Source organism: Herpailurus yagouaroundi, unplaced genomic scaffold, assembly GCF_014898765.1.
Source record: "Herpailurus yagouaroundi ecotype Mexico unplaced genomic scaffold, PumYag 162, whole genome shotgun sequence".
Taxonomy (NCBI): domain Eukaryota; kingdom Metazoa; phylum Chordata; class Mammalia; order Carnivora; family Felidae; genus Herpailurus; species Herpailurus yagouaroundi.
Genome location: NW_024412403.1, coordinates 56694835 through 56721529, shown reverse-complemented (window position 1 = coordinate 56721529; position 26695 = coordinate 56694835). Strand labels below are relative to the sequence as shown.

Below are 26695 nucleotides of genomic sequence, written 5' to 3'. Positions count from 1 at the left end.
GGGGTGAGCCTCCAGTGGTACATAAATATGAGTTTCTTGAAAACCTCTCAAAAGTGCATAGATACCTGAATCAGTGTAACAGTGCTTTCTCATTCTCTACCCCTGCCCTTCCAATCTCTCTTCTACTATAGAAATAACTCTGCAACTTGGGCTTATTGAAGTGTGTCATCTAGACTTTTCAGTTCTTGTCAGTTTATATTGAAGTGATACTTTTTTCTTCTTAGCTTTTTCTTTTGAAATAATTTGGACTTTCCAACAGGGTTGCAAAGATATTACAAAGAATTGCAGTATACCTTTCCCTCCGATTCCCTAGATGTTGATAATCTACCATACTTTATCATTCATCCTGCCCCTCTTCTTTTTACATGCAGTAGGGACCCATGCATTCCTTTTAAGGGTAATAATCTATCACTATTAGTATTAACGTTGTGGCTAAAGTTGTCCTAGATTTGGCTAGTGGGAGCCTATTCAGGCTGACTCTTATGTTCTTTTGATGTATCACCATCAGTGTTGAATACTTTTGTACTTTTTGGCATCATAAGATATTCTAGGCTCATAATATACTTCTGCTGCTGTAGTAATGTGACAATAAGCCATTTTTCCAAGGAATCCTTTTTTCTTTTATTGGATACTCCTATACCTCACTTTTAAGCAACTTTTAAAAAAGTGACTGTAAAGTAATAAATAACTGTACATTGGTATAAAACAATATTTGCATGATATTATAGATTGGTGTACATCATACTTAGATTGACGTCACTTTTTCACTATTTTAACTAATGCTAATCTTTATACTTCTATTTTTGGGCACTTGCATGAGTATTTCTTTAGTATTGATTCTCAGAGATAATATTGCCAGATTAAGTCGTAGTAATTTTAAATTTAAATAGAGAGTGGTAAATTGCTGTGCAAAAAGCTTAAACTATCTATGCACCCAGCCAATGATCTGAATTTTGGCAATGGCCCCATTTTCATCAAGATTTGATATAAACTAACTTTTAAAATTTTGCCAGGTAGGTTAAATATTTCTCTGAACTTTGTTTTCTCCTGATTATTGACAGTATGGGGTATATTTTAATGTTTTTTGGATGCTTACTTTGCTTCCATGATTTGCTTGTATCTTTTGTTTATATTTGTATATTTCTATTATGCAGTTTTAATGGTTTTTAGGAACTTTTATTTAGTTATTATTACTTTGGATGTTAAATATGAGGAACATTTTTTCTTCAATCTGGCACTTGTCTTTTTTTTAATTAAAATTTGTATTTAGGTAATTGTAGACTCATAAGCAGTTATAAGAAATAATGTAGAGAAAGCCTGTGTGCCCTTAACTCAGCTTCCCCTATGCTGGCATTTTGCTAAACTGTAGAACAATATCACAACCAGGATGCTGACACTGATGTAATCCATCTGGTGCAAATCTCCAGTGTATCAGTACAAGGTTCCTTCCAATTGCCTTTTATAACCACACACAACTCCTTCTCTCTCCCCACTTGACTTTTACCATTGTTAGTACTGTCCTTTGTCTTAGAGAAATTTTTGATATTTTGGGGTCAAATCTGTCAGTATTTTTCTTTATGAGTTTCTTTTGCATTTCTAACCTCAGATAGGTTTTCCTTAACCAAATATATCTTCTTACCATTTTAAAAATACTTATGGTTTATTTCTATAGCTTTTGAATCTATCTGGAATTTGTTTTTGCACATGATGTGAAGTGTGTGTGCAGAGGGGAGGATGGATTAATACTTTCCAATGTATGTAGCATTTTTAAAATCATTCAGCCTTTCCTACTTACTTGAAATGCATCATGAATATAAACTAAATTCTCATCATTTGTGGATCTCTTTCTAGATGACCTATTTCTTTTCATATATTTTTTCTGTTCTTGCTTAATTAGAACTTTTTAATTGGTATAGCCTTTATAATGTGTTTTGATATTTGATAGGGCAAGTACTCTTTCACTGTCCTTTTTGAAAGTGTTATGATTGTTCTTGCACATGTTCTCCTCCATATGAATTTCAAAGTCAGCTTTTCAAGTTTTATTATAAAAAATTCTCTTGGGATTTTGATTAGTAGTCTATTGAATTTATAGCTTGACGGAGGGAGAACTGACATATTTATGTTTTGGTTCTTATTTCAGTCTTCTTTTAATAGTTGAGTGTAATTTTACATCATCATATATGCCACAGTAGTTAAGAATTTTGGTGGTTAGATTGTATGATTGTAGTTATATTTTTAAGTTTTTGAGGAACCACCATGCTGTTTTCCAGAGTGGCTGCACCAGTTTGCATTCCCACCAGCAGTGGAAAGTGTTCCCCCTTTTCCACATCCTTCCCAATATTTGTTGTTTCCTGAGTCATTCATTTTAGCCATTCTGACAGGTGTGAGGTGATATCTCATTGTGGTTTTGATTTGTATTTCCCTGATGATGCGCAATGTTGAACATCTTTTTGTGTGTCTGTTAGCCATCTGAATTACTTCTTTGGAAAAATGTCTGTTCATGTTTTCTGGCCATTTCTTCACTGGATTATTTGTTTTTTGGGTGTTGAGTTTGATAAATTCCTTATAGTATGATTTTGCTTATTAACCCTTTATCTGATCTGTCATTTTCAAATATCTTCCTCCATTCCGTTGGTCGCCTTTTAGTTTTGTTGATTGTTTCTTTCACTGTGCGGAAGCTTTTTATCTTGATGAGGTCCCAATAGTTCATTTTTTTTTTTGTCTTAATGGAATTCTTTTATATTTGATCATTAAGTGTGATATTTGTTCTAGTTATTTTTCCTTTTCATCAGTGCCTTTTGTCAAGCTTAGTAAGTCATTTTATTTCTAGTTTATTGAGTGATTTTTATTTATTTTTCACATTAGAAAATTGGTGTTAAGTTTCAGTCAATGGTTTTTTGACATCTGTTGAGATGATTTAGTTTTGTTTTTCTCTTCTAATCTGTTAAAGTAGTGTACTATGAAAGTTTGTGATATTCAACTATCATTCTCCCATTCCTACAATAAACCCAGCTAGTTTATGATGTCTGTGGTCTTATCACTGTGTTTTTATTACTACTTTTATTACTTTTGAATTGTGCTATAACTGTTAATCCATTCAGATTTTTAAGTTCTTGGATCAAATTTGTCATTTATAATGTCTTATAAAAACATTCATTTTATTTAGATTTTCAGATTTGTTGATAAGGAATTTTACATAAAATATTCCTATAAAACTTCTGTTTCCCCCAACCTTGTGGTTGTGTCCACTTTTACTACTTTTGTTGCATGGTATGTCATCTCTTTTTCTTGGCCAGAGAGGCTTAGTTGTTTCAACTGTCTTTAAAAATAAAATAATTTCAGATTCTTATTTATTTTGTATTTCTCTATTTTCTCCTACTTTCTGTAACGTTGTTTATTTTACTTGTCCTGCTTCCTTGAGGTGTATCTTTTATTTGTTTACTTCCAATCTCGTTTTCTAATCTAAACAACTAAGGCTTTTATGCATCCTCCCAGCACCACCCCTGCATCGTGGCTCTATTCTACAGGTTTCAAAAGTAGAACTCTCATTATTGCTTATTTCTAAATAGTTTACAGATTCCATTTTGATTTCCTCTTTAGCTCAGGAATTGCTTTCAAAAAGTATTTTAAAAATCTACAAGTACCTAAATTTTTGTGTGTGTGTGTGTGGGGGGGTGTGAAATATCCTTTTATTACTGTTGTAATTTTATTATACAGTGATCGGAGAACGTAGTTTGCATCATATCGGCTCTTTGAAATTTGTTGAGATTTCTTGTGGCCTAATAATGTTTTAAACATTGGAAAAATTGTGACTCTCTGAAAAAGATTTTGTAACATCAAGCTTTTAATTAAATTATTTAAATCTTCCATTCTGCCTCACCCCCTCCCTGCCCCCCAGCTTGATCCCCCAATTTCTGAGAGCAGTATGAATCTTACAGTGCTTATGGTTTTGTCTATGTTTCTTGTATTTCTTCTAATTTTTGCTATATATGTTTCTGAGTCATCAGATTTATGGCATAGACACATTTTGTTTAAGTGAACCTTTATTAATGTAAAATATCCCTCTGTGTTCCGGTGATACTTTCTAATAACTTTGTTTCTGTTTTTGTCTAACATTAACCTATGTTTGCTTTATTTTGGTTAACTTTTCTTATCACATAGTTTTTCACTGCTTTATTCTCAGCAGTGTTATTTAATTTCAATTTGTCTCCTATAAATGGCATGTAACCAGATTTGTTAGCATTCACTCTGAGTGCTTCTATCTTTTAATAGGAAATTTATCTAGTTTACACTTATTAGGACATCTGCTATAGCTGGACTTACTCTGCCTTCTCATTTTATGTTTTATATTTACTTCTTTGGTTGTCATTTGTTTGTAGTTAGGTTTGTTTGTTTGATTTGTTGCCATTTGCTTGTGCTTGGGTTTAATTTTGTTCTGCCTTATTTTTTTTTCTCCCCCTTTGTGAGATTGGTTGAGTTGTTATTTTTTTGTCTAGAAGGAAGATTCATGTTTTCCCATTCAGATAGTCTGAAAATTATTTGTTCCATGCTATTCTTTCAGAGTGGACTGCCTTTATATTTTAAATAAATATATCAAACTTAGTTTTCTTATCAAAGTGTGGAGTTAAAAGTGTTATCTGTCTTAACTCACAAGTAAGTCAAGGCTTTGGTATGCTTTATTTCTCTTCCTTACCAGTTCCACCTTTTTCTGATTATTTTATTTGGATTTATTTATAAAATTTTATAATATTATGTCATACCCTGCATAAATAATCATTTAGACTAAATTATAGGATTTATTATTTCTCTTTGCTTACCACACCATCTTCCATCCTGAATCTTCTTAATTTACTCATTAGTTCATTTGCTGGATTATTATTGCTCAAATAATTATTTCAAAGTCCATTGGATGTAAACTTTTGGAAGCTTTGTATCCTTAAAAGTATCTTTATTTTTCTTTTCTTCCTCAGTGTTTGTCTAAATGAATAAAGAAACATTGATTCAAAAGTAGTTTCTCTCAGAAATTATTGCTTATTCGATGTCTTGAATCCATGTTGTTTATGAGAAGCCTAATGCAGATGTGATTACTGAATTTTTATAAACTGCTCATTTTCCCCACCTTGAATAGCTTTTAGGAATTCTTGTAACTTTAAATAAAATTCCACAATGTGTCTAGCTATGGGTTTTGACTTTTTAAAATTCTTCATACTCAGGACTCTTGTACTGAGAATTCTTCGATGACATTTCTAACTTGCTTATTGTTGGTTCTGCCTTCAAGTAGATTCAGACCCAACCATTTATTACCTCCTCTACTGCTGTGATCCTGGTCAAAGCCATCGTTGTGTTTCGCCATAGTTATTATGGAGGGTTTCCCACCAAGCCACAGGTCTCTCTTGGTTCAGTAAAAACTGTGCCACCCTCTCTGTTCTGTAGCAGCCAGAGCAGTCTTTTAAAAACTCTCTGTGTAAAATTCTCCAATGACTTCCCATTACACTCAGAGGAAAAGCAAAGGTCTTTATAATGTTCTGCAGCATCCTGCATGATAAAGTCCTCTGTTACTCTCTAACCTCCTTTCCTCTCCCATCTTCTCTAGGTACACAGGCCTCCTTACTATTCTTCCTTGGGCTTCCTTAGATTCATTTTACATTCCCTCATTCAGTAGATATTTACTGAGTGTCAGGACCTGTTTTAGAAGCTGGGTATATATCAAGGGAAAAAACTACAAATATCTTTGCCCCAAATGGCTTGAATTCTGTTGAGAGAGCTTTCATTCTAGTGATAAGTTATCTATGGTCTCTGAAATTTAGTCTTGTCATGTATAAAATGGTGCTACATGGAACATGATCTGCTTAATATGAATGCTGTAGAAATAGAATAGTCACAGTACCTAGCACACAGAGGTTCTGAGTACATCTTAGTTCCCTCCATTCTGCTTTTCCCTACAATACTTCTTTCTAGCACCTACTATTGTAATGCCGTGGAAACTAACCTAGGGTCTGATAGATAGCTAGCACTGAATTGAATGCCAGTGTCTAGGTAATTTTCTCAGAATACATAGATACTTTTATTGGAAGGTACCAGCACTCTTCTTAGTGGGTTCCACTGTCCTCCATCCTTGAAGATCGTTGCGGATCTTTATTAGGGAAAGAGGGAGTTTTAGTTTTAGGAAATTTTGTAAAGTACTTTTGTTGAAATCTCTTTCGGGTTCCAAATGGTGAAGACTTGGTCACTCCTGTAACTCATGTAAGCATTGTACCTGTTCTGTTATGCATGTGATTTCCCTGGGCCATGTTGCTTTTGTGGCTTGTCTTCTTAGCATTATAAATATGTTACATATTCAACTTTAAGAGAACTTGCAAGAAAGGACAGAGTCTAGTTTAAAAAAAAAAAAAAGCATGTTGTAGAATTGGCTGTCATCATAGTGTCCTGTCATACCCCTGGAATCAATCATGGCTTAGGATCTCAGGCAGTTAGGAGAGCCCATATGACAAAACAGCTCTGAGAGTGATGATATAATATGGAATAATGGAGTTGAAATTTTGTGCTAAGTGATATTTTGAAATTAGATGCCACGTTGCCAGTGTCTTCCTAAATTGACAGTCATTGGGCAGCATTTCATAATGTCTATAGTTTATGTCTTAACTGAGCTGGCTGGGAACACATCAAAAGTTACAGCTTCGGGGCGCCTGGGTGGCGCAGTCGGTTAAGCGTCCGACTTCGGCCAGGTCACGATCTTGCGGTCTGTGAGTTCGAGCCCTGCGTCAGGCTCTGGGCTGATGGCTCAGAGCCTGGAGCCTGTTTCCGATTCTGTGTCTCCCTCTCACTCTGCCCCTCCTCTGTTCATGCTCTGTCTCTCTCTGTCCCAAAAATAAATAAACGTTGAAAAAAAAAAAAAAGTTACAGCTTCACATTGTGATATATTGCTTGCCATACTGTGGTTATGACAGAAACATTTTCATTACATTGCATCACTTATAACTTTTATTTTAAATTACCTCCTTCAGTTGACATTTCTCTTAGGTATAATCTACCCTAAGATTAAATTTGGCTAGCCCCTTCATAGTTCAGAATTTAAGCTAGTTAAAAATCTTTATGCACTTCTTTGTATTCAAGATAATATAGACCTTGTTAATTTCAACTTTAGGAACTCCTCAGAGATTTTAGCAATAAATTTAGAAAACAGTTTTTGTTATAATATGCAGTATTTTCATGAATAAAAATATGGCACTTCTGAGATATTCCAAAAGGGATCTAATTTAGTCTAGAGTCATTTTTCTCAACTGTGGACCTTACAAGTGCAGTTCAGTGGGAGTCTGTTGGTACATAGCCGATGTGAATAAATGTAGAGGGTGTCCTGTGAGAGAGTGTTCTGCTCTTCTCTTTCAAGCAACCTTTCTTACATACTACCCTGTCCATTAGGTCTACCATGCAGAGGTTCTCAAAACTTGCAGGGTTAAAGAAATCACCTGGGTGGCTTTAAAAAATTTATATTCTGAGACTCCAGCCACAGAGAATCTGTATTGGTAGATAAGGAGATATGATGCTGACCATGGGACCCCTATTTCTGGCCCTTCTCCTGTCCTTAACAGTTTGGTGACTACACCAATCCACCCATGATATGTCGTGTACAGAACGACACTTAAAGCAGAACAATGTGGGTAGATTGGGAGAAGAAAGAGGCCACACCGAGGCCAGCTGGAGGCTGAATTAGAGACTTTTTAAGAATGCCAAACACTGAGCAGGGGGCAAACACATAGACTACTCCATCTGCTGTTATATTCCACAGACTTTGAAGCCAGTTACTGCCTTAAAACACTGTCTTCTTTCCACATAGCTGTCATGTGGCACTGTGTGTGTGTGTGTGTGTGTGTGTGTGTGTGTGTGTGTGTATTGGGGAGCATTCTCTCTTCCTTTCTCTAGTTTATTATAGCCAGTTAAATAGAAATGAGAGAGAAAGAGAGATACAGAGATAGAGATATGGGCACTTCTGCCAGAGTTTCAGATGGAAAAGAAAGACATTTAGGAGTACACAAGAGGAGAGCACTTCTTGGAAAAAATATGTGAAGTAGTTCCTGATGGGGGGAGAATAACACTGTTTATTTCTTACATCTTTTGAAGATAACTTTATTACTTAGTACATTTGGATTTCAGTTTCCCAATGGCCTTATTTATAAAGATTGAGAGCATCGTCATTGAAGATGATCAGTCATTAAAGAGTCTTTCTTGTAAAGGGAACCCTGTTGTTCATTCTACATTAAGCCAACAAAGTCCTGAATAATTATTATTTATTCAACAAATATTAATGGGTGAGGGTGCTACCTTCATGGGGTTTGTAGCCTGATGGGGATGCAGATAAAGACAGAGACACTACTAAGTGGGAAGTGCTGTAATGGGGAGACACAGAAGAAGGAGGGGAGCCCCAGAAGTACATGATTCACCCAATCTTGGGGAGTGAGGGAAAGCTTCAAGAGGCCGTGAGATCTCAAGTTGCATCCTGAAGGGGGAAAAGGAGCTAACCAAAAATTGCCAAGGAATTGAATGTGCTAAGGCATAGGGATAAGAAAGCATGACCCATATCTAGAGAACCAAGAGCGTTCCTAAATGCCTAGACTAAAGCTGGCAAGAGACGGGGCTGCAGAGTTTAGAGGTCAGCAGATCATGAAGGACCTCATACCACATATAAAGTTCACAAGTTATACTGCATAGCCCATTTCATATGTAGATTTTATATTTAGCCTTCTTCATCTTCTTTCTATCACAGACATCACAATAGCGTAAGAAGTATTGCCATTCTGTTTGTTACAAATAAATAGGAACTTTCCAAAGTGGCACGTGTGTAGAAAAGGGTTAACATAGAAGTCTTCGTCCTTAGAAAGTCTAGCTGTCAAGGTTGGGCCTTGGGAACTTGGCTGGTAAAGTTCTGGGAACTTGGCTGGTAAAGGCCCCTACACTGATAGAAAACTTTTCCTAACAATTAAGGTTGGTTTACTATATCTAGCCTATGCAAATAATATGGTTATGCTGGAATTTTGATACATGCTGGCAGAGGGTGCTTATGTGACCACCCCCCATAAAACCCTTCAGTGCTGTCTCTGATGGCTTCCTTAGGCAGAAACATCACACATGTGTTGCTGCATTTTCATAGGTGGGGGAAGAATGCCCTCTGTTTGACCCTGAGAGGGAAAACACAAGAAAGCTGCAGTTGGATTCCTCCAGACCTCACCTATCTTTCCCCATTATGATCCGCTCTATACCCTTACTGCATCGCTGTGATAAAACTTAGCCATAAATGCAATTCTGTGCTAAGTCCCATGAGCCCTTCTAGTGAATTTCCTAACAGAAAGGAGGTCTTAAGCATCACCAACACACCTGCTATGACTATTTACTTATAGATATTGATTGGATGAGTACAAAAAGTGAGTTATAAAATGCTAGAATTGCTAGTTTCCTTATTTTGTTTTTGTGTGCGTGTGTGTGTGTGCATATATATGTATATGTGTGTGTGTGTGTATTAGACCCATATATACCCATATATATTGTATATCTATATTTTTTAGAAATTCCTTTTTTTTTTTAACGTTTCTTTATTTTTGAGTGAGACAGAGACAGAGTGTAAGTGGGGGAGGGGCAGAGACAAAAGGAGACAGAATCTGGAGCAGGCTCCAGGCTCTGAGCAGGCTGTCAGCACAGAGCCCGATGCGGGGCTTGAACTCACAAACTGCAAGATCATGACCTGAGCCGAAGTTGGACACTCAACCAACTGAGCCATCTGGGTGTCTTTATATATATATATATATATATACATATATATATATTTTAAACCCAAATTTGTCTAACCCAGTTTGATCTTTCATCATTATTTCTCAAATTATCAAACTTGGCTTTAAATTACTTCTGACTTTTACTTTCAAACGACAGAGATGTGTTAGCTTTTAGGAGAGTCAAAGAAAGCTACTGGCTTTAAGGGCAATTTTTATTTTATTTTTTTATTAAAAAATATTTTTTTAATGTTTATTTTTTGAGGGAGAGAGACAGAGCATGAGCGGGGGAGGGGCAGAGACAGAGAGGGAGACGCAGAATCCAAAACAGGCTCCAGGCTCCAGGCTCTGCGCTGTCAGCACAGAGCCCGATGCGGGGCTCGAACTCAGGAACGGTGAGATCATGATCTGAGCCAAAGTCGGACACTCAACCAACTGAGCCACCCAGGTGCCCCAAGGGCAATTTTTAATCAACAGATCCAGAAAGGATTTGAGTAAATAGCAGAAGTCCTTGGAAGACTTATAGTGTCTCCAGGTGACTTTTTTTTCCTTTTTATTTTAACAGGTGAGGATTTACTTGATTGTGCAGCATCTGATTATTGTGCTGCACCATAATGCAGACAGCCTCCCTGGTCGTATTAAAGATGCATTAGTATTTATGGAGTAATAGCCATGGACTAGGTACTTTTTATATAATTTATATTGGGAAATTTTACTCAAGTCTTACTTGAAAAGAATTTCCTTTTAAACAAAAGAAATTCTAAAAGAACTTATAACCAACCAGAAAATCCTTGGCTTTCTTTCGGGCTTCATGTTCATTTTGGTAAATTCCTTGGAGCTCTCTCCTTTCTTACTAACTGGCAGTGGTCTGTGACTCTGTTGAGCACTTCCCCTCAGACAGGATTTATGTTTCCTTTCCATCATCTTTGTCTCCCTCTAGGCATGATGGGCATAGGGCTCCCTGCTTTCTACTTGACCTAGTAGCCTTTTCTGGGACCCAGTAGGTAAAGAATGCTGCTTCCTAAGCATAGCTGGGTTTGTTTTTGATCTTTATTTCTTGTCTAATTGGCGAAGATTTACAGTTCGTAAATGGACTTTAATATAGAAGGTCCCTGGAGTTAGGATACAGCAACAGAGTGATTTCCCAGCAACATGCAGTTTTACAAGGTTAGCTTTCTTCGTAAGCCTGTTTACATTGTGTCTGCTCCCATTTTACTGCCTTTCCGTCCTTTATTTTTCTTTCTCCTCTCTCCCTTACCACATCAGACTTCTCCCCTCAGCTGGCCATAAATACTTAATGCTTACTGCATTTGCAGAATGAAGTTTTATATTTCTTGTTTATAATTTTAAATGCAAATGAAGCATTTTTATTGTTTTTCTCCACTTATATTAACTTCATGGAAACGTTTCGTATTCCTGTGGGCCTAGATTCTTCTTGTTACATTTGAGCAGGGGGATTGTTTTGTTTGTTTGACTTGGTTTTGTCCTTCCGATCCAACAGCTTTAATGGAAAGTGTATTTTCTATTGCTGATGTAAGTCTACTTAGAATCAGTTGCCAACAAAAAACTGGTTCTAATCACAGGATAGGTTATTTATGTAGCCCTTTATATTAGAGGCCTGCCTAATGAGGTTATGTGAGTGTTGCAAGATTCGCTGGAGTGTGTTGTCATTAGGTTTAGAGGAAAAGTTCCTGAAGCTGCTGGTGGTAACCGTCATAACCTGTTAGTCTGATTTTTTTTCTTCTGAAAGACATGGCATTTTTGCATCCTTTATAGTGTGGTCTTTGGTATTTTCTATTCTAGTTTTCCAGAGAGATGGTCATTCAGAGCCTACACATCTGTTCTGTATTTTGAACCTTGGATGAGAATATTCATTCAGGCCAAAAGAGTTCAAACAAAACACCTATGTTATTGCCTCTACAGACCCAGGTAACTCACCTTCTTTAAATTATCTTCGTAGTTTTTATTTTCTAAAATCAATAGGCTCCTCCCCCAAATTGTTTAAGTGATTTGATAGTAAGAATTTTATAATTTGATAGTAAGATTTTACAATTTGATGGTAAGATTTTTACTATGGTAAATAAAATTCAGACTGCTTCTGAAAGGTTTACTGAGCAGTAATCACGTGTAACAAATATTTGGCCATAATAGCCACAAATTGCAGGGAACCCTTTTAAGTTAGATAACCACTCCAAGTAGGAATTTGTTTTTGACTTATTGAATCTTAGGTGCTTTGATTGTGATCGGTTCCATTATAAAAATCACAGTTCACTTATATTTCTGTTTACACAATTTGAACTACTAAATCATACACATATGTGTATGTATATTTTATGTATGGAATGAACACATTTATAAACACTATGTGGTTCAGTTATATTTGAGTTGTTTTTTACATTTTAGCATGAACTTTTTTTATTATACCACAATAAGTCTTGTTAATGTGCATAAGCATACATAGTTATACATTTTTCTTAATGATAAAAACTTTTAAGATCTACTCTCTTAGCAACTTTCAACTATGCATTACAGTATTGTTAACTATGTGGTACATTACATCACCATGACTTAGTTATTTTGTAACCAGAAGTCTGTACCAGCATAAGCTTTTTTGAAGCTGATATTTGCATATTTTAAATTTATCTTACCCAACTGTATATGCAGTCAGAAGAGTGTATGTGTGTGTGTTGTTTCTGGGTGGTCATTCATTTACTCACCAAACATTTATCAGAGTCTCCTGTGAGTCCTGAGATTGTGTTAGGTACAAAATATAGAAAGATAAGATTAGTTCTGATTTTGAGGAGCTTAATATCTACTGGGAGAAACGTTTAATGTTTGAACACTGTCTCTCTCTATATATGACTTTGTATATGCATTGTTTTTTTTTAATTTTCACAGTGACCCTGTGGGTCATGTTTAATTATCACCATTTCAGAGATAAGGAAATGTCACAACTGAACAAGAGCTCAAATATTCTGGCTCCAAAGTCTTTACCAATTCAAATTCTGTGCTCTTTTCCCCTATACTACACTAACTCTTTATAGTAGACCTACATTTGTTATGTTGTCTTATTTTCATGGAAAAGCAGTGGCTGTCCTGGGGCCTTGCAGTCACTCATATCAATATGCCCTAAGTCTAGTTACCATCTGTCACCATACAAACTTACTACAATGACCATATTCCTTGTGGTATACACTACATGTTCATGACTTATTTATTTTATAACTGGAAGTTTGTACCTCTTAATACCCTTCACCTGTTTTGCCTGCCCCAGCCTGTCCCCTCTCTGGTAATCAATGTTTTGTTTCCTGTATCAGTGAGTCTGTTTCTGTTTTGTTCTGTTTGTTCATTCATGTTTTTAGATTTCACATGTAAGTGAAATTTTATAGCATTTGTCTTTCTTTGTCTGACTTATTTCATAAAAGCATAATACCCTATAGGTCCATCCATGATTTTACAAATGTCAAGGTTTCATTCATTTTTATGACTAATGTTCCATTTGTGTGTGTGTGTGTGTGTGTGTGTGTGTGTGTCCACGCACACATGCATGTAGGTTGTTTCCATATTGTGGCTATATTGTAGTAAATATTGCTACAATGAACACAGAATTGCATACATCTCTTTGAATTGGTGTTTTTGTTATCTTCAGATAAATACCCAGAAGTGGAATTTCTGGGCTGTATGGTAGTTCTTCTTTTAATTTTTTGAGGAACCCCCATACCATTTTCCACAGTGGCTGTACCAGTTTACATTCCCACCAATAGTGTACAAGGGTTCCATTTTCTCCACATCTTTGCCAACACTTGTTATTTTTTGTCTTTTTGATGATAGCCAGTCTGACAGGTGTGAGGTGATATCTCATTGTGGGTGTTATTTTTGCATTTCACTAATGAGTAGTGATATTGAGCATCTTTTCATGTGTTTCTTGGTCATCTGTATGTCTTCTTTGGAAAATTGTCTGTGGAAGTCCTTCACACATTTTTTTTTTAAATTAGATTGTTTGGGTTTTTTTTTGTCACTAGGTTGTGTAAGTTCTTTGTGTTTTGATATTACCTCCTTATTGATTGTTTGATTTGCAGATAGATTCTCCCATTCAGTAGTGGCGTTTTCTTTTTTGGTGGTGTCTTTGTCTGTTTTTGGTATCAGAGTAATGCTGGCCTCACAAAACGGCTTTGGAAGCATTCCTTCCTTTCTAATTTTTTGGAATAATTTGAGAAGGATAAGTACTAACTGAATGTTTGTTAGAATTCACCCATGAAGCCATCTGGTCTTGGACTTCTGTTTTGTAGAGTTTTGAAATTATTGATTTAATTTCATTACTTGTAATCTCACATTTTCTCTTCTTCATGATTCAGTCTGGAAGGTTGTGGGTTTCTAGGAATTTAATTTTCCCAGGTTTTCCATTTTACTGGCATATAATTATTTGTTGTAGTCTCTTCTAATTCTTATGTATTTCTGTGATGTCAATTATAACTTTCCAATTTTCATTTCTGATTTTATATATTTGGGCCCTCTCTCTTTTTTTGATGTCTGGCTAGAGGTTTATTGATTTTGTTTATCTTTTTCTTTTTTTTTTTAGTGTTTTAATTTTTTAATTTTTTTTAATTTTTGAAACAGAGAGAGACAGATCATGAGCAGGGGAGAGGCAGAGAGAAAGGGAGACACAGATGCAGGCTCCAGGCTCTGAGCTATCAGCACAGAGCCTGACACGGGGCTCGAACTCATGGGCTGTGAGATCATGACCTGAGCCAAAGTCGGATGCTTAACTGACTGAGCCACCCAGGTGCCCCTTGTTTATCTTTTCAAAGAAACTTTCCGGTTTAATCTTTTCTATTTAAAATCTCCATTTCAATCATTTCCTCTCTGATCTTCATTATTTCCTTCCTTCTACTAACTTAGGTTTCATTTGTTCTTCATTTTCTAGTCACTTTAGATATATAGTTGGATTATCTATATGTGATACTTTTCTTTCTAGAGGTAAGCCTGTATTGCTGTGAAATTCCCTCTTAGATCTGCTTATGCTGCATTCCATAGATTTTGTTAAGTTGTCTTTTCATTTTTATTTGTCCTAAGGTATTTTAAAATTTCATCTTTGAGGGGCACCTGGGTGGCTCAGTTGGTTAAGCATCCAACTTCAGCTCAGGTCATGATCTCATGGTTTGTGGGCTCAAGCCCCTCATTGGGCTCTGTGCAGATAGCTCAGAGCCTGGAGCCTACTTTGGATTTTATGTCTCCCTCTCTCTCTGCCCCTCCCCTGCTCACATTCTGTCTCTGTCTGTCTCTCTCTCTCTCTCTCTCTCTCTCTAAAAAATAAATAAACCTTAAAAAAGTTGTCTTTGATATTTTTCTTCATTGACCCATGTTGTTTAGTCTCCATTTGTTTGTGTTTTTTTAGTTTTCTTTTTGTAATTAATTTCTGGTTGTATACCCTTGTGATCATAAAAGATGCTTGATATAATTTCAGTCTTCTTGAATTTATTGAGACCTGTTTTGTGGCCTAACATGTGATGGAGAATGTTCTACGTGCAGTTGAAAAGAATGTGTATTCTCCTGCAGAAGTTGCTGCAGTTCTGGTTGCTTTTGTAATTCTTCTCTGTTTTTTCCTTCTTCTCTCACTCTTTTCCCCTGTGGTTTGATGGTTTTCTTTAGTGTTATGGTTCTTTTCTCTTTCTTCTCTTTGTATCTCTGGTAGGTTTTGTTTTATGGTTACCTTAAGGCTCATATATCTTGGCTTATATATGTAGCAGTCTATTTCAAGCTAATGGTCACTTAAGTTTGGATGTATTCTAAAAGCGCTACATTTCTACACCCCTCCCCTCCATGTTTTGTTTAGTGGTTGATGCACTGCTTTTACTATATTTTTGCATTTACCAATGAGATTTTTTTCTTTCTTTCTTTTTTTTCCCCAAAGAGATTTTTTTCTTATTGTATTTTCTTATTTCAAGTTATGGTCATTACTTTTTTCACTTAACATTTCTTGCAGGCCAGTTTAGTGGTGATGAACTTTTTAAATTTTGCTTGCCTAAGAAACTCTTTATCTCTCCTTCAAGTCAGAATTATAACCTTGCCAGGTATAGTATTCTTGGTTGTAGGTTTTTTTCCTTTCAGCGCTTTAAATATATCCTGCCATCCCCTTCTGGCCTGCAAAGTTTCTGCTGAAAAATCACCTGATAGCCTTATGGGGTGTCCCTTGTATGTAGATAATTGTTTTTCTCTTGTGGCCTTTAATATTCTTTCTTTATCTTTAAATTTTTCCATTTTAGTTATATGTCTTATTATGAATCTCTTTGGGTTCATCTTGTTTGGGACTCTCTGTAAAGGCTTTCTTCCCCAGGTTAGGGATGTTTTCAGCCATTATTTATTCAAATAATATTCTGTCCCTTTCTCTTTTCCTTCTGGGACCCCAGTAATGTCAGTGTTAGTACGCTTGATATTGTCCCAGAGGTTTCTTAAATTGTCATAACTTTTTAAAACTCTTTTATTGTTGTTGTTCTGATTGGGTAATTTCCCCTATTTTTTTCTCTCAGTTTGTTGATGCACTCTTCTATATCACCTAATCAGCTGTTGACTTCCCTTAAGTATATTTTTTCATTTCAGTTATTATACTTTTCAGCTCTGATTGGTTCTTTGTTATATTTTCTAACTTTCTGTTGAAATTCTCACTGGGTTCCTCTAGTCTTCGAAGTTCAGTGAGCATCTATCTTTGTGATCATTACTTCGAACTCTTGATCAGGTAAGTTACTTATCTCTGTTTCATTAGAGTTTTTTTCCTGGGGTTTTATCTTGTTCTTTCACTTGGAATTTACTCCTTTGTCTCCTCATTTGTTTGACTTTCCGTGCTCATTTCTATGAATTACGTGGAACAGGTCTTGAAGTAGTGACCTTGTGTAGGGGTGTGTCCTTTGAGTAGACTGCATGTGCCTGGTAGCTTTGGAAGGCCAGATGGATGGCATATGGGCTGGGGTGTGCCATACCAGGGCTGCTTTGGCAGTGTGGTTGGATTAAGCACAGGGTGGGAAGGTCCTAGAGCATGCTATGTTGGGGCCACCTTCTGAAGATGGTGTGGGACAGGGACCCAGGACACACTGGTGAGGCTCTAGTAGGCTGGCTAGAGTGCCTGGACCCTGTTCTCATTTGTGCTATCAAGGTGGTGGGGGAAGAATTGTGCTCACTGGTATATTTGACCCTGGAGAGGGTTCTGGCAGCTTCCCACCCATTTAGCAGATTCTCTAGGTTAGTGAATGGATTTCCTTCACTTCAAATCTTGTTGCCCTTTAAACAGTTCTTCTTTCACTCTGTGAAAGTGAGTCTGTGAATAGCCCTCCCCCCCACCCCTGCCAGTGAGATCCCTCTCTACTGTAGGTTACAGTTACCATTGTTACTGTTTCTCCCTTTCTCCTACCCTTTATTGTGCAGAAGCTGTTCAGTCAGTGTCAGTTCTTCAGGAGGAATTGCTTTATATGTAGGTATACATTCAGTGCATCATGGGAGAAGATGGTCAGGTTCTTCCTACACTGTCATCTTAGACTGCCTTCCTGCTTTACTTTTGATTTCTGATTCTACTGAAGATCATATTTGAAAAGTGAAATATAACATGCCTGAGACTTTCTTTATAAGTCTTCTGTTCATTTCCCAATTTGTATCAAAGTGATGCTTCCTTTTCATCAGTCTCATTCTTCTGGGAAGTACCAAGGGTCTCCTGGATCAATCAATATAGCTGATCTTTTCAAATTAAATTGCTTCCATCTTAGTGAGTTTGGGCAAAAAATGTTTTAAGCCAAAGGAAAATGTGGATTTGTCTCTATTTTCTCAGGGAATTCTAGTAAATGGAATTTCATCTATCTAAATTACTGGTATTAAGTGATGACTGTTTCCCATTCTAGCACGTTTTTATTCACCTTTCAAAGTGATATTCTTAGATATATGTTACCAGGAAGTAGATATAATATAAATGCTTATTTTGTTCCCTAAAAGGTAGTTAAGGAGGCTTGTACCTTTGCCAAGTTTCATATGAGGTTCTGATAAACTGTCAAATCTGATACTTGGTATTTACGGTATGGACTGATTTAATCCTTCATAGCTTTATCCTTTAGGATTACCCCTCTCTCTGCCATATTTACTTGCATATGATTTCCCTTGAAGGTTCTCTGGAGGCAAAATTTTTGTGTAAGAAAGTGTACAGTTCCTTCTATGTTATGTCATCCTTAGTGGGTTAGCCTTTTTCTTTCTTTCTTTCTTTCTTTCTTTCTTTCTTTCTTTCTTTCTTTCTTTCTTTCTTTCTTTCTTTCTTTCTTTCAAGGCATTATAGCTCTCATGGCTGCATCAGAACAAATTAAACGCTTGGAATGTCCCTATTTGACCAAAGCAGGGGCATGTAAAAGGTATTAAACAGTGATTAAATGCTTTGGCCTCTTGGTCACCCAGAGGTGACCTAAACTTCTAGAAATGAACACTGAAGTATTATTTATAAGAATACATGACTGTACTTTGTGGTTAGTCATTTTCTGTATTTTTGTAGCAAACAGAAAAAAGAATACTGTGGGTAAAATTATAGTTGCTTTAGCTAATTTTATCCCAAGGTCTCTAACAGGTTCAGAAGAGGACTAGATAGGAATTTTTGGTGTCATGTCATTGGTTTCCTTCCTTGGTCATATTCTGTTCATTACTTTTTATCAGTAACTTGTATATAAAACAAACATGTTTGAATTCATGTTTGACCCTGAATTAGGAGGAATCTCTCCCGGTAGGCATAACAGAAACAATATATGAAAGAGTTAAAGTCCAAAAGATAAATGTGGTGTAACTAATGTAACTAAACCTGAGTTTAGGTTTTAAAAATCTATCATGTAAGTATAGACTGGAAAGTGATTTACATGAAAAAAAAAAAGCATAGATGTCTTAATTGATCACAAGCTTAGTATAAGCTGAGAGTGTGACAGAGTTGCTAAGATGTTTATGGAACTTAACAAGATGGTGATGGTACTGATAAACCATATCCTGCTTACACCGTGTCTGGAGAGTGATGTTTGGATGGGGATGCTTTAGGAGGGACATGGAGTTACCAGGTTACAGAAAATGACCTGGTAAGGGGTCACTGATAGAATTGAGCATCATTTTATGTAGGAGAGAAAGGCCTTAATGAAAATGTGATAGCCTTGTCATGTGATAGCTGGGAATTCAGAGGGCAGAATTTGGATGGCTGAATAGAAGTAGAAGACAGAGCTAGCTCAGCATGGGAGTGTTAGGTTGTTTTTGCAAGGAAGAGGCACACAGATTACCTTTTTCCTTTGGCGTTTGGTATAAGGACATTCAGAGAAGTCATGTAATTCACTGCTGACAGCTCTGAGCCTGGAGCCTGTTTCAGATTCTATGCCTCCCTCTCTCCCTGCCCCTCCCCCATTCATGCTCTGTCTCTCTCTGTCTCAAAAATAAATAAACGTTTAAAAAAAAATTTAAAGATCTTCATTCATCATTAAAACTTCTTTGCCATAGACCCCTAACACTGAAAGGAGCCCAAATGATGTGGAATTGGAGTCAACCTGCTTTCTCATTGGAGCAGCAGGGTCTTTGTAAGTTATTTAGGGACACTAAGTTTATGGTTTGCTATTGAATACTCTCCAATACTATGCTTGTGGGACAGTCTTTTAATTTTCTAGGAATGCTTTGTACCCTCTCGTATCCCACCCACTTAAATAGACTAATAACACTTTAGAAGTATTTCTTTTGTAAACTGTACATCTTATGTGTCCCTTCATGAATTTGTATAATCTGAATTATTTAATCTTTTGTTATACACTGGTAGTCAAAAACAAAATTTGGATCAGCCAAACCTGGATCTGGGTTTTGATTTTGTCATTTACTAGCTGTGGACCTTCGGCAGTACCTTAAGCCTGACACTTCACCACCGTGCATTGAGAATTCTTCTGCCATTTAGGATTGTTGTGAGGATTAAAATAAAAATATGTTTTTAAATAGGGTTTTTAATGTTTTTATTTTATTTTTGAGAGAGAAGACAAGCATGGGAGGGGCAGAGAGAGGGAGACAGAGGATCTGAAGCAGGTTCTATGCTGACAGCAGAGAGCCCATGGTGGGACTCGAACTCACAAACTGTGAGATCATGACCTGAGCCAAAGGCAGACGATTAATGACTGAGTCACCCAGATGCCCCCATAATATGTTTTGTTTTAAACATGAAAATACTTAGCACACTTCTCGACATATTCGCAAATAAACATTATTTACATTGTGTACATGTTACTGTACAACTGGATCATGTCAAGTGGACAGAATGACCACCCTATGCAAGGCGGTCTTGTAGGCATTTGGGATTCAGCACAGCAACAACAGAAGGGTCCTTCCCTCATAAAGCTTACGTTCTAAGTGGCTTCCTAATAAAAGTAACCATCTGTTATTTCTCAGTTCCTATAGGTCAGAAATTGGAGAGTGGTTCTGTGGGGTGCTTTTATCTTGGGATCCCTCATGAAGTTGCCAAGAGGTTTTGCCTGGGGTTGCTAGAGGCTTGGTGGGAGCCGGAGGCTACACTTCCAAGGTGGCTGACTTCACATGGCTGGCAGCTTGGTTCCTCTTTATCGGGACCACTGCACTGGGCATCTTGAGTGCTTTCATGGCACAGGAAATGGCTTCTACCAGAGGGAGCAATTCAGGAGAACAAAGTAGAAACTGCAGTCTTTTAGAACCTGGTCTCAAAAGTCACATGCCCTCATTTCTGCCATGCTTTTTTGGTCACACGGGTCAGCCTGGATTCAGTGTGGGAGGGCACTGCACAAAGGCACAGATACCAGGGGGGAGTAACTCTGTCAGAGGACATCTTGGAGGGTGGGCACCACAGTAAGTCATGAAAGAATTTGATGGGAAGACATTTCCAGGAAGAGAGGAGAGTAAGTGTAAAGACAGGCTAAAAGGGCGAGCATGGCTCGAGCACAGTGATTAGGAAGAGGTGAGGTAGATGTGGGCAGATGCTGTAGGGTCTTGAGCAACGTGATAAGAGGTGGTTGTATTGAGAATATAAAGAGTTTTGAGAAAAGAGCATTACTTGATTTATGCTTTTAAAAGATTATTCTGGCTGCTGAGTGGGGAATTGATTTTATATGGGGCAAGAAAGGAGGAAGGGAGATGAGTTAGGATACCATTACTGTATTCCAGGTGAGAAATTACTGTGGCCTGGGCTGGAGTGGTGAGTATCATTCAGTTTATAGATCTAATATAAAGACAGAGCCACCAAGACTTCCTGATGGCTTGGATGTGGAGTGGAGAGGAACTTAGGAGCCATGAATGCCTTCTAAGTCTTTTGCCTGAGCAAAATCTTAAGAATGATAGGGAAGATACGGTCAATGGAGCTATTTCTACTCATTCTGGTTGTACTAAGTGTGAGTGGTCTACCTGACATCCAGGTCTAGCTATTGACATTATACTGGCCAGAAAATTTTTGATCATGCCTCATTACATGTTTTGATGAATAATTAAGGACTATAACTATTTTATTGTATGAATAAACCAGGTAAAGTCTCATAATTTAAAAAGAATAATTATGTTTGTGGATACTGCAACATGGTTATAGTTCATAATTGGGGGCTAATTTTATCTGCATAAGTAAGTTTGGAACTGTAGTTTTCTTTACTTGTAATCTGTTTTTTTTTCTGAATCTTAAATTTAAAATACTATATATTAGCCAAAATGTTTTGTACAAATTGTACATGTCAGTATTAAATGCCAATGAAAGTTTAAATTTCTGAAGGTGGTTATGATTGAAATAGTCACTCAGAATGCTTTATAGCAATGCTCTATACTTCTGCAACATAAAACGTTAAAATTTACTCTGTTTTTTCATATTTTTATTTCTCTTGAGGGTGAGGAGTTCTATTTTGCTCTTAAAAATATAAAACTAGGGGCACCTGGGTGGCTCAGTCAGTTAAGCGGCCGACTTCGGCTCAGGTCATGATCTCGCGGTCTGTGAGTTTGAGCCCCGCGTCGGGCTCTGTGCTGACAGCTCAGAGCCTGGAGCCTGTTTCAGATTCTGTGTCTCCCTCTCTCTGACCCTCCCCCGTTCATGCTCTGTCTCTCTCTGTCTAAAAATAAATAAAAACGTTAAAAAATTTTTTTAAAAATGTAAAACTAATAAAAATTCAAATAATACAGAGTTAGATATTGGAAAAAATCAAGTAACTAAAACCCCCCTTTACCACGTGTCATTCACTGTGTGCTCTAGCAAAACATAATATCCCTAAATAGGAACCTCTGCTAGAAGTTCAATAAATATTCTTCCAGATTGTCTTATGCACAGTGCATTCACATACATACATGTGTGCTCACATCCACATTTATACTTTTTTAAAACATAAAATTTAGGGGTGCCTGGGTGGCTCAGTTGGTTAAATTTCCAACTCTTGATTTCTGCTCAGGTCATGATCTCACAGTTTGTGAGTTCAAGCCCTGTGTCTGGCTCTGCGTTGACAGCATGGAGCCTGCTTGGGATTCTATCTCTCTCTCTGCCCCTGCCCCACTGGCACTGTCTGTCTCTATCAAAATAAATAAATAAACTTTAAAGAAAAAACATAAAATTTATATACAACTTGCTCTTTTCACTTACAAATTGTCTCTTGAAGATCTTTCTCTGTCATCATTAAATATTTTATACAGTACTTTATTTAACTGTTTATTGATATATATTCAAGATTTTTGGAGTTTTTATTGTTACAGTGCTAAAGTTTTATTGTTACAGGACATGTTTGGTCATTATTTGACAGATGTATATTTATGCTAATATGCCATTATTTCTGTAGAACAGACACAGAAGTAAATTTCTGAGTCAGAAGATAGGTACACAACTAATTTTGATGGGCACACCATTAATTTACCCTCCGAGAAGTAGACCCAATTTATTTTCACACCCTTTTGTCTGGTTCCATATCTACACTTGTTATTAATCGTATTTTCTGTTTTCATTTTTACCATTCTAAGGAGCAAAACTTTTATACTGTTTTAGTTTTCATTTTCCTCAATAGTTTTCTTTTTTCTTTTAGAAAGATTTTATTTTTAAGTAATTTCTGCACCCAGCGTGGGGCTCAAACTTACAGCCCCAAGACCAAGAGTTGCATGCTCTACCGACTGAGCCAGCCGGGCGCCTCTCAGTGCTTTTCATTGACTTTATGTTTTCTCAGCTCCTTTAGAAGAAAATATTCAATAAATTGTTTTATGTAGAAAGTGAACATAAAATATTTGAATGCAGTCATTGGAAAAAACCAGAGAGGTAGAAAGTGAAACGTGTGAGGAAGAGTGAAGGCCTAAAAGGTGGCAAAACAAGGTGGTATAGAGAGAAGGCAGAAACAGTGTGGAGGTGAAGGCTGTGGGCTAGGGTTGTGGGCAGAAGTGTAAAATAAAAGTAAAGTTTGGGAGACGGGTTTGGAAAAAATTCTAACCACTGTGAAACTGAAGGCCCAGTCCTGGAGGGAACACCATGCCCCTGCCATCAGTTGCAAGGAGGGAGGAGCTGACAGCCAGAGGGGCTCTCTTCCTTATCCTCCAAGGGATACATTACTCTGGGTTTTAAAGGAATTTTTTTTTTAAGTTTATTTGTTTATTTTGAGAGAGAGAGAGACAGCATGAGTGGGGGAGGGACAGAGAGAGAGAGAGAGACAGACAGAGAATCCCAAGCAGGCACCTTGCTGCCAGCCCAGAGCCTGACGCAGGGGCTTGAACTCACGAAATCATGAGATCATGACCTTAGCCCAAACCAAGAGTTGGATGCTTGACCAACTGAGCCACCCAGGTGCCCCTTAAAGGCATTTTTATCTGCAAGAGTCTACCAGTAGGAAAAATTAGAAGTGTCTGGCTGAGGTAGACTTCCAGTTAAGGATGAGGATTTGACTGAAAATTGTTTCCTTTATAGGAATGGGCAGATTCATCACACTGAACTTGCACAAGAATATATATTTCATTGTTAGCTTTTTGTAATTGTTATGTACAATTGTAAAATTTAAACTATGAAAGTATGCAGATCATGTGAGATGTTTCAGATCATCTGGGACCAGGTTGTCTCAGTGACACAAACTGCAAACAGAGCACATGTTGTTTTGGTCTTTGTTGTTTAAAATTGAGCACTAATGCATAGTTGGCATTCTTTTGTGCCACTTTTACTTTCTAGGGTATAAGCATGAAGCATGGAGTCTGTGAAATGCTATAAAATATGACCTATAAAATAGTTTAATTCATATCATCTTTAAAGGATCACTTCATTGTTCAGCTTCTCCTTAATTTCACTTTAGTTTAAAAAAAGTGACTTCAAATGAATGATTCAAACCAGATTAAGTATGTGATTAATATGTGATTTTTAAAAAACAAATGGCAATTGCAGTATATAGAGACCCAATAATTTTTTTGCTTTAAAACTTAGGTTTTGCTGTTGTCTAAATGTCTTAGAGACTGATTTGAAATACACCTAGGTTATGACTTAATAATGTTCATTGTGAAAGAAAATCAAGGGAAAAAACTGAGAATTACCTTACTTTAGATTTTATGAGTGTTCCTTTCTTGTGACTAACTATAATCTCATTGGAAAATGAACATTAAAGTTAGCAATAAAGAGACAAAGTTAGTTATTATAACGAACTATTCGTGAAACCATAGAAGTAGATGAATATAGGATGACATTTATTTTTAAATAATTTTTTAATTATTAAGTTTTAAATAATTTTTAGTTATTTTCAATATTTTAAAAATAATTTTTTTTTTAAATTTTTTTTTCAACATTTATTTATTTTTCGGACAGAGAGAGACAGAGCATGACCGGGGGAGGGGCAGAGAGAGAGGGAAACACAGAATCGGAAACAGGCTCCAGGCTCTGAGCCACCAGCCCAGAGCCTGACGCGGGGCTCGAACTCACGGACCGCGAGATCGTGACCTGGCTGAAGTCGGACGCTCAACCGACTGCGCCACCCAGGCGCCCCTAAAAATAATTTTAAATAATTTTAAAGTTTATTTATTTTGAGAGAGAGCACGAGCAGGGAAGGGGCAGAGAGAGAGGGAGAAAGAGAAGAACCCCAAGCAAGCTCCGCACTGTCAGCACAGAGCCCGATGTGGGGCTCCATCTCACAACAGTAAGATCATGACCTGAGCTGAAATCAAGAGTCAGGCACTTAACTAACTAAGCCACCCAGATGCCCCTGGTTATTTTTTAACAGTAAGTCTTTTCAGGGAGATAACTGGACAAGCTTGTATAAATCCTTCAGAGTCTTAAGAGAACAAAAAATTATCTAGTTACTTATTTCTTCATTCCCAATGTATTTTCCCTCTAGAGCCTACATTGAGGGAGCAAGTACTTAATATAATATTAATCGATAATATTAGACAATAATAGTGTAGTAAACATTTATCCCAAACTAGCATTGACTAAATTCTTTAGCTCTATCGATACCTTTAGTTCTCATGACAACCGTGTGAGATAGATACCCCTGTTACCATCCCCACTTATAGACAGGAAATGGAATCACAGAAAATGAAATAATGTGCCCAGTGCTACACTACTAAGGGACACAGATAGGACTTTAACTCAGACAGGATGGGATCCGGGTAGTCCAATTCTTTTTTTTTTTTTCTTTTTAATGTTTATTTATTTATTTTGAGGGAGAGAGGGAGGGAGGGAGGGAGAGAGAGAGAGAGAGAGAGAGAGATATCTAGCAGGGGAGGGCAGAGAGAGAGGGAGACAGAATCCCAAGGAGGCTCAGTGTAGAGCCCGATGCGGGGCTTGAACCCATGAACCATGAGATCATGACCTGAACCGAAATCAAGAGCCGGATGCTTAACTAACTGAGTCACCTAGACGCCCCCAGGTAGTCCAATTCTTAATGCTTAATCATGGTGTTCTGTCTTGAGTGTATTTGTACTGCATTTGTGGAGATAATGGAAGAAAGTCTTAAAATATAAACAGACTTCAGCTAACAGACATTTAAACTATGTGTGACCTGTTTGTATAGTGATGAATTTGCATTATCGTACACATTATTTGAAAGTCAGAAGATATAAATGCAATTCTAGATCAAGTTATCATTCAAAAGCCATTGCTTATTAGCATAGATTCCAGGGATTCATAAACATTTTCTATAAAGGGCCTGATAGTAAGTATGTGATCACATTCCATCTCTTTTGTATATTCTTATTTTTCCTTTAAAAATAGAAAAATCATTCTTAGGTCTCAGGCTGTGCCAAAAGCAAGCTGCTGGCTCACTTTGGCCTATGGGCCATATTTTGCTTATCCCTGGTATCAACTCAGGGGCATATAGGTTTAGACTCTCCCTCTGCTTGAGAAAATGCCTGCCTGAGGATATTTTGGCTTTCAGGGATACCTGTAGTTCTCTACCCACCTCTTGCTGAACATTTGATGCCTTTCTAAACACAGAAGGTATCAGAGAATGGTGACCGCCTGAGTCCACAGGGGTATAAGGCAAAAGTTACAGAATGAGATGTACAGAGCTTTGAGCATTCTGAAATCCAATATTCTGGAATTTTTTCTCAGGATGATGATTTAAGCCACTATGAAAAATCCTCACTTTAAGGAATCCTCTGTAACAGATATACATTTCATCTGCATTCAGTGAACCTCTATTCCAGAGGGCTTTCCTCACCTCTGCTTTGCTCTGACTGAGTTTATGGAGATAAATATATATTTACCTATCTATTTATTTGTTTATTCCTTTTCCTTGATTGTTCTAGAGCTCTCACTAAACAAGAGGTTTTGAAAACAAGCTTCTTGAGCAATAAAGTGGAAAATATGTTTTGGTAGTTTGAAATGGTAATGTATGTTTCTGAGCATTTTAGTTAGAGATAGTTGTTTTGAGACTAGGAGAACTGGTTTATCCAGTGTCAGTGACCTGAGTAAGAGGGTTATGTATATTAGCTCGAAATTTTGGTAATGGAGCAGTTGC

The 26695-nt window shown here is 37.0% G+C and overlaps 1 protein-coding gene across 1 annotated transcript in view; it reads left to right on the top strand.

Annotated features, from left to right (window-relative positions):
- The window catches only part of MORC1 (MORC family CW-type zinc finger 1), a 164016-nt gene that overhangs the window by 29951 nt on the left and 107370 nt on the right, over positions 1–26695 (top strand). The window contains exon 9 of the mRNA XM_040484442.1: positions 11562–11687. Within this exon, the coding sequence (XP_040340376.1) occupies positions 11562–11687 (126 nt within the window). The remainder of the gene's footprint in view (positions 1–11561; positions 11688–26695) is intronic.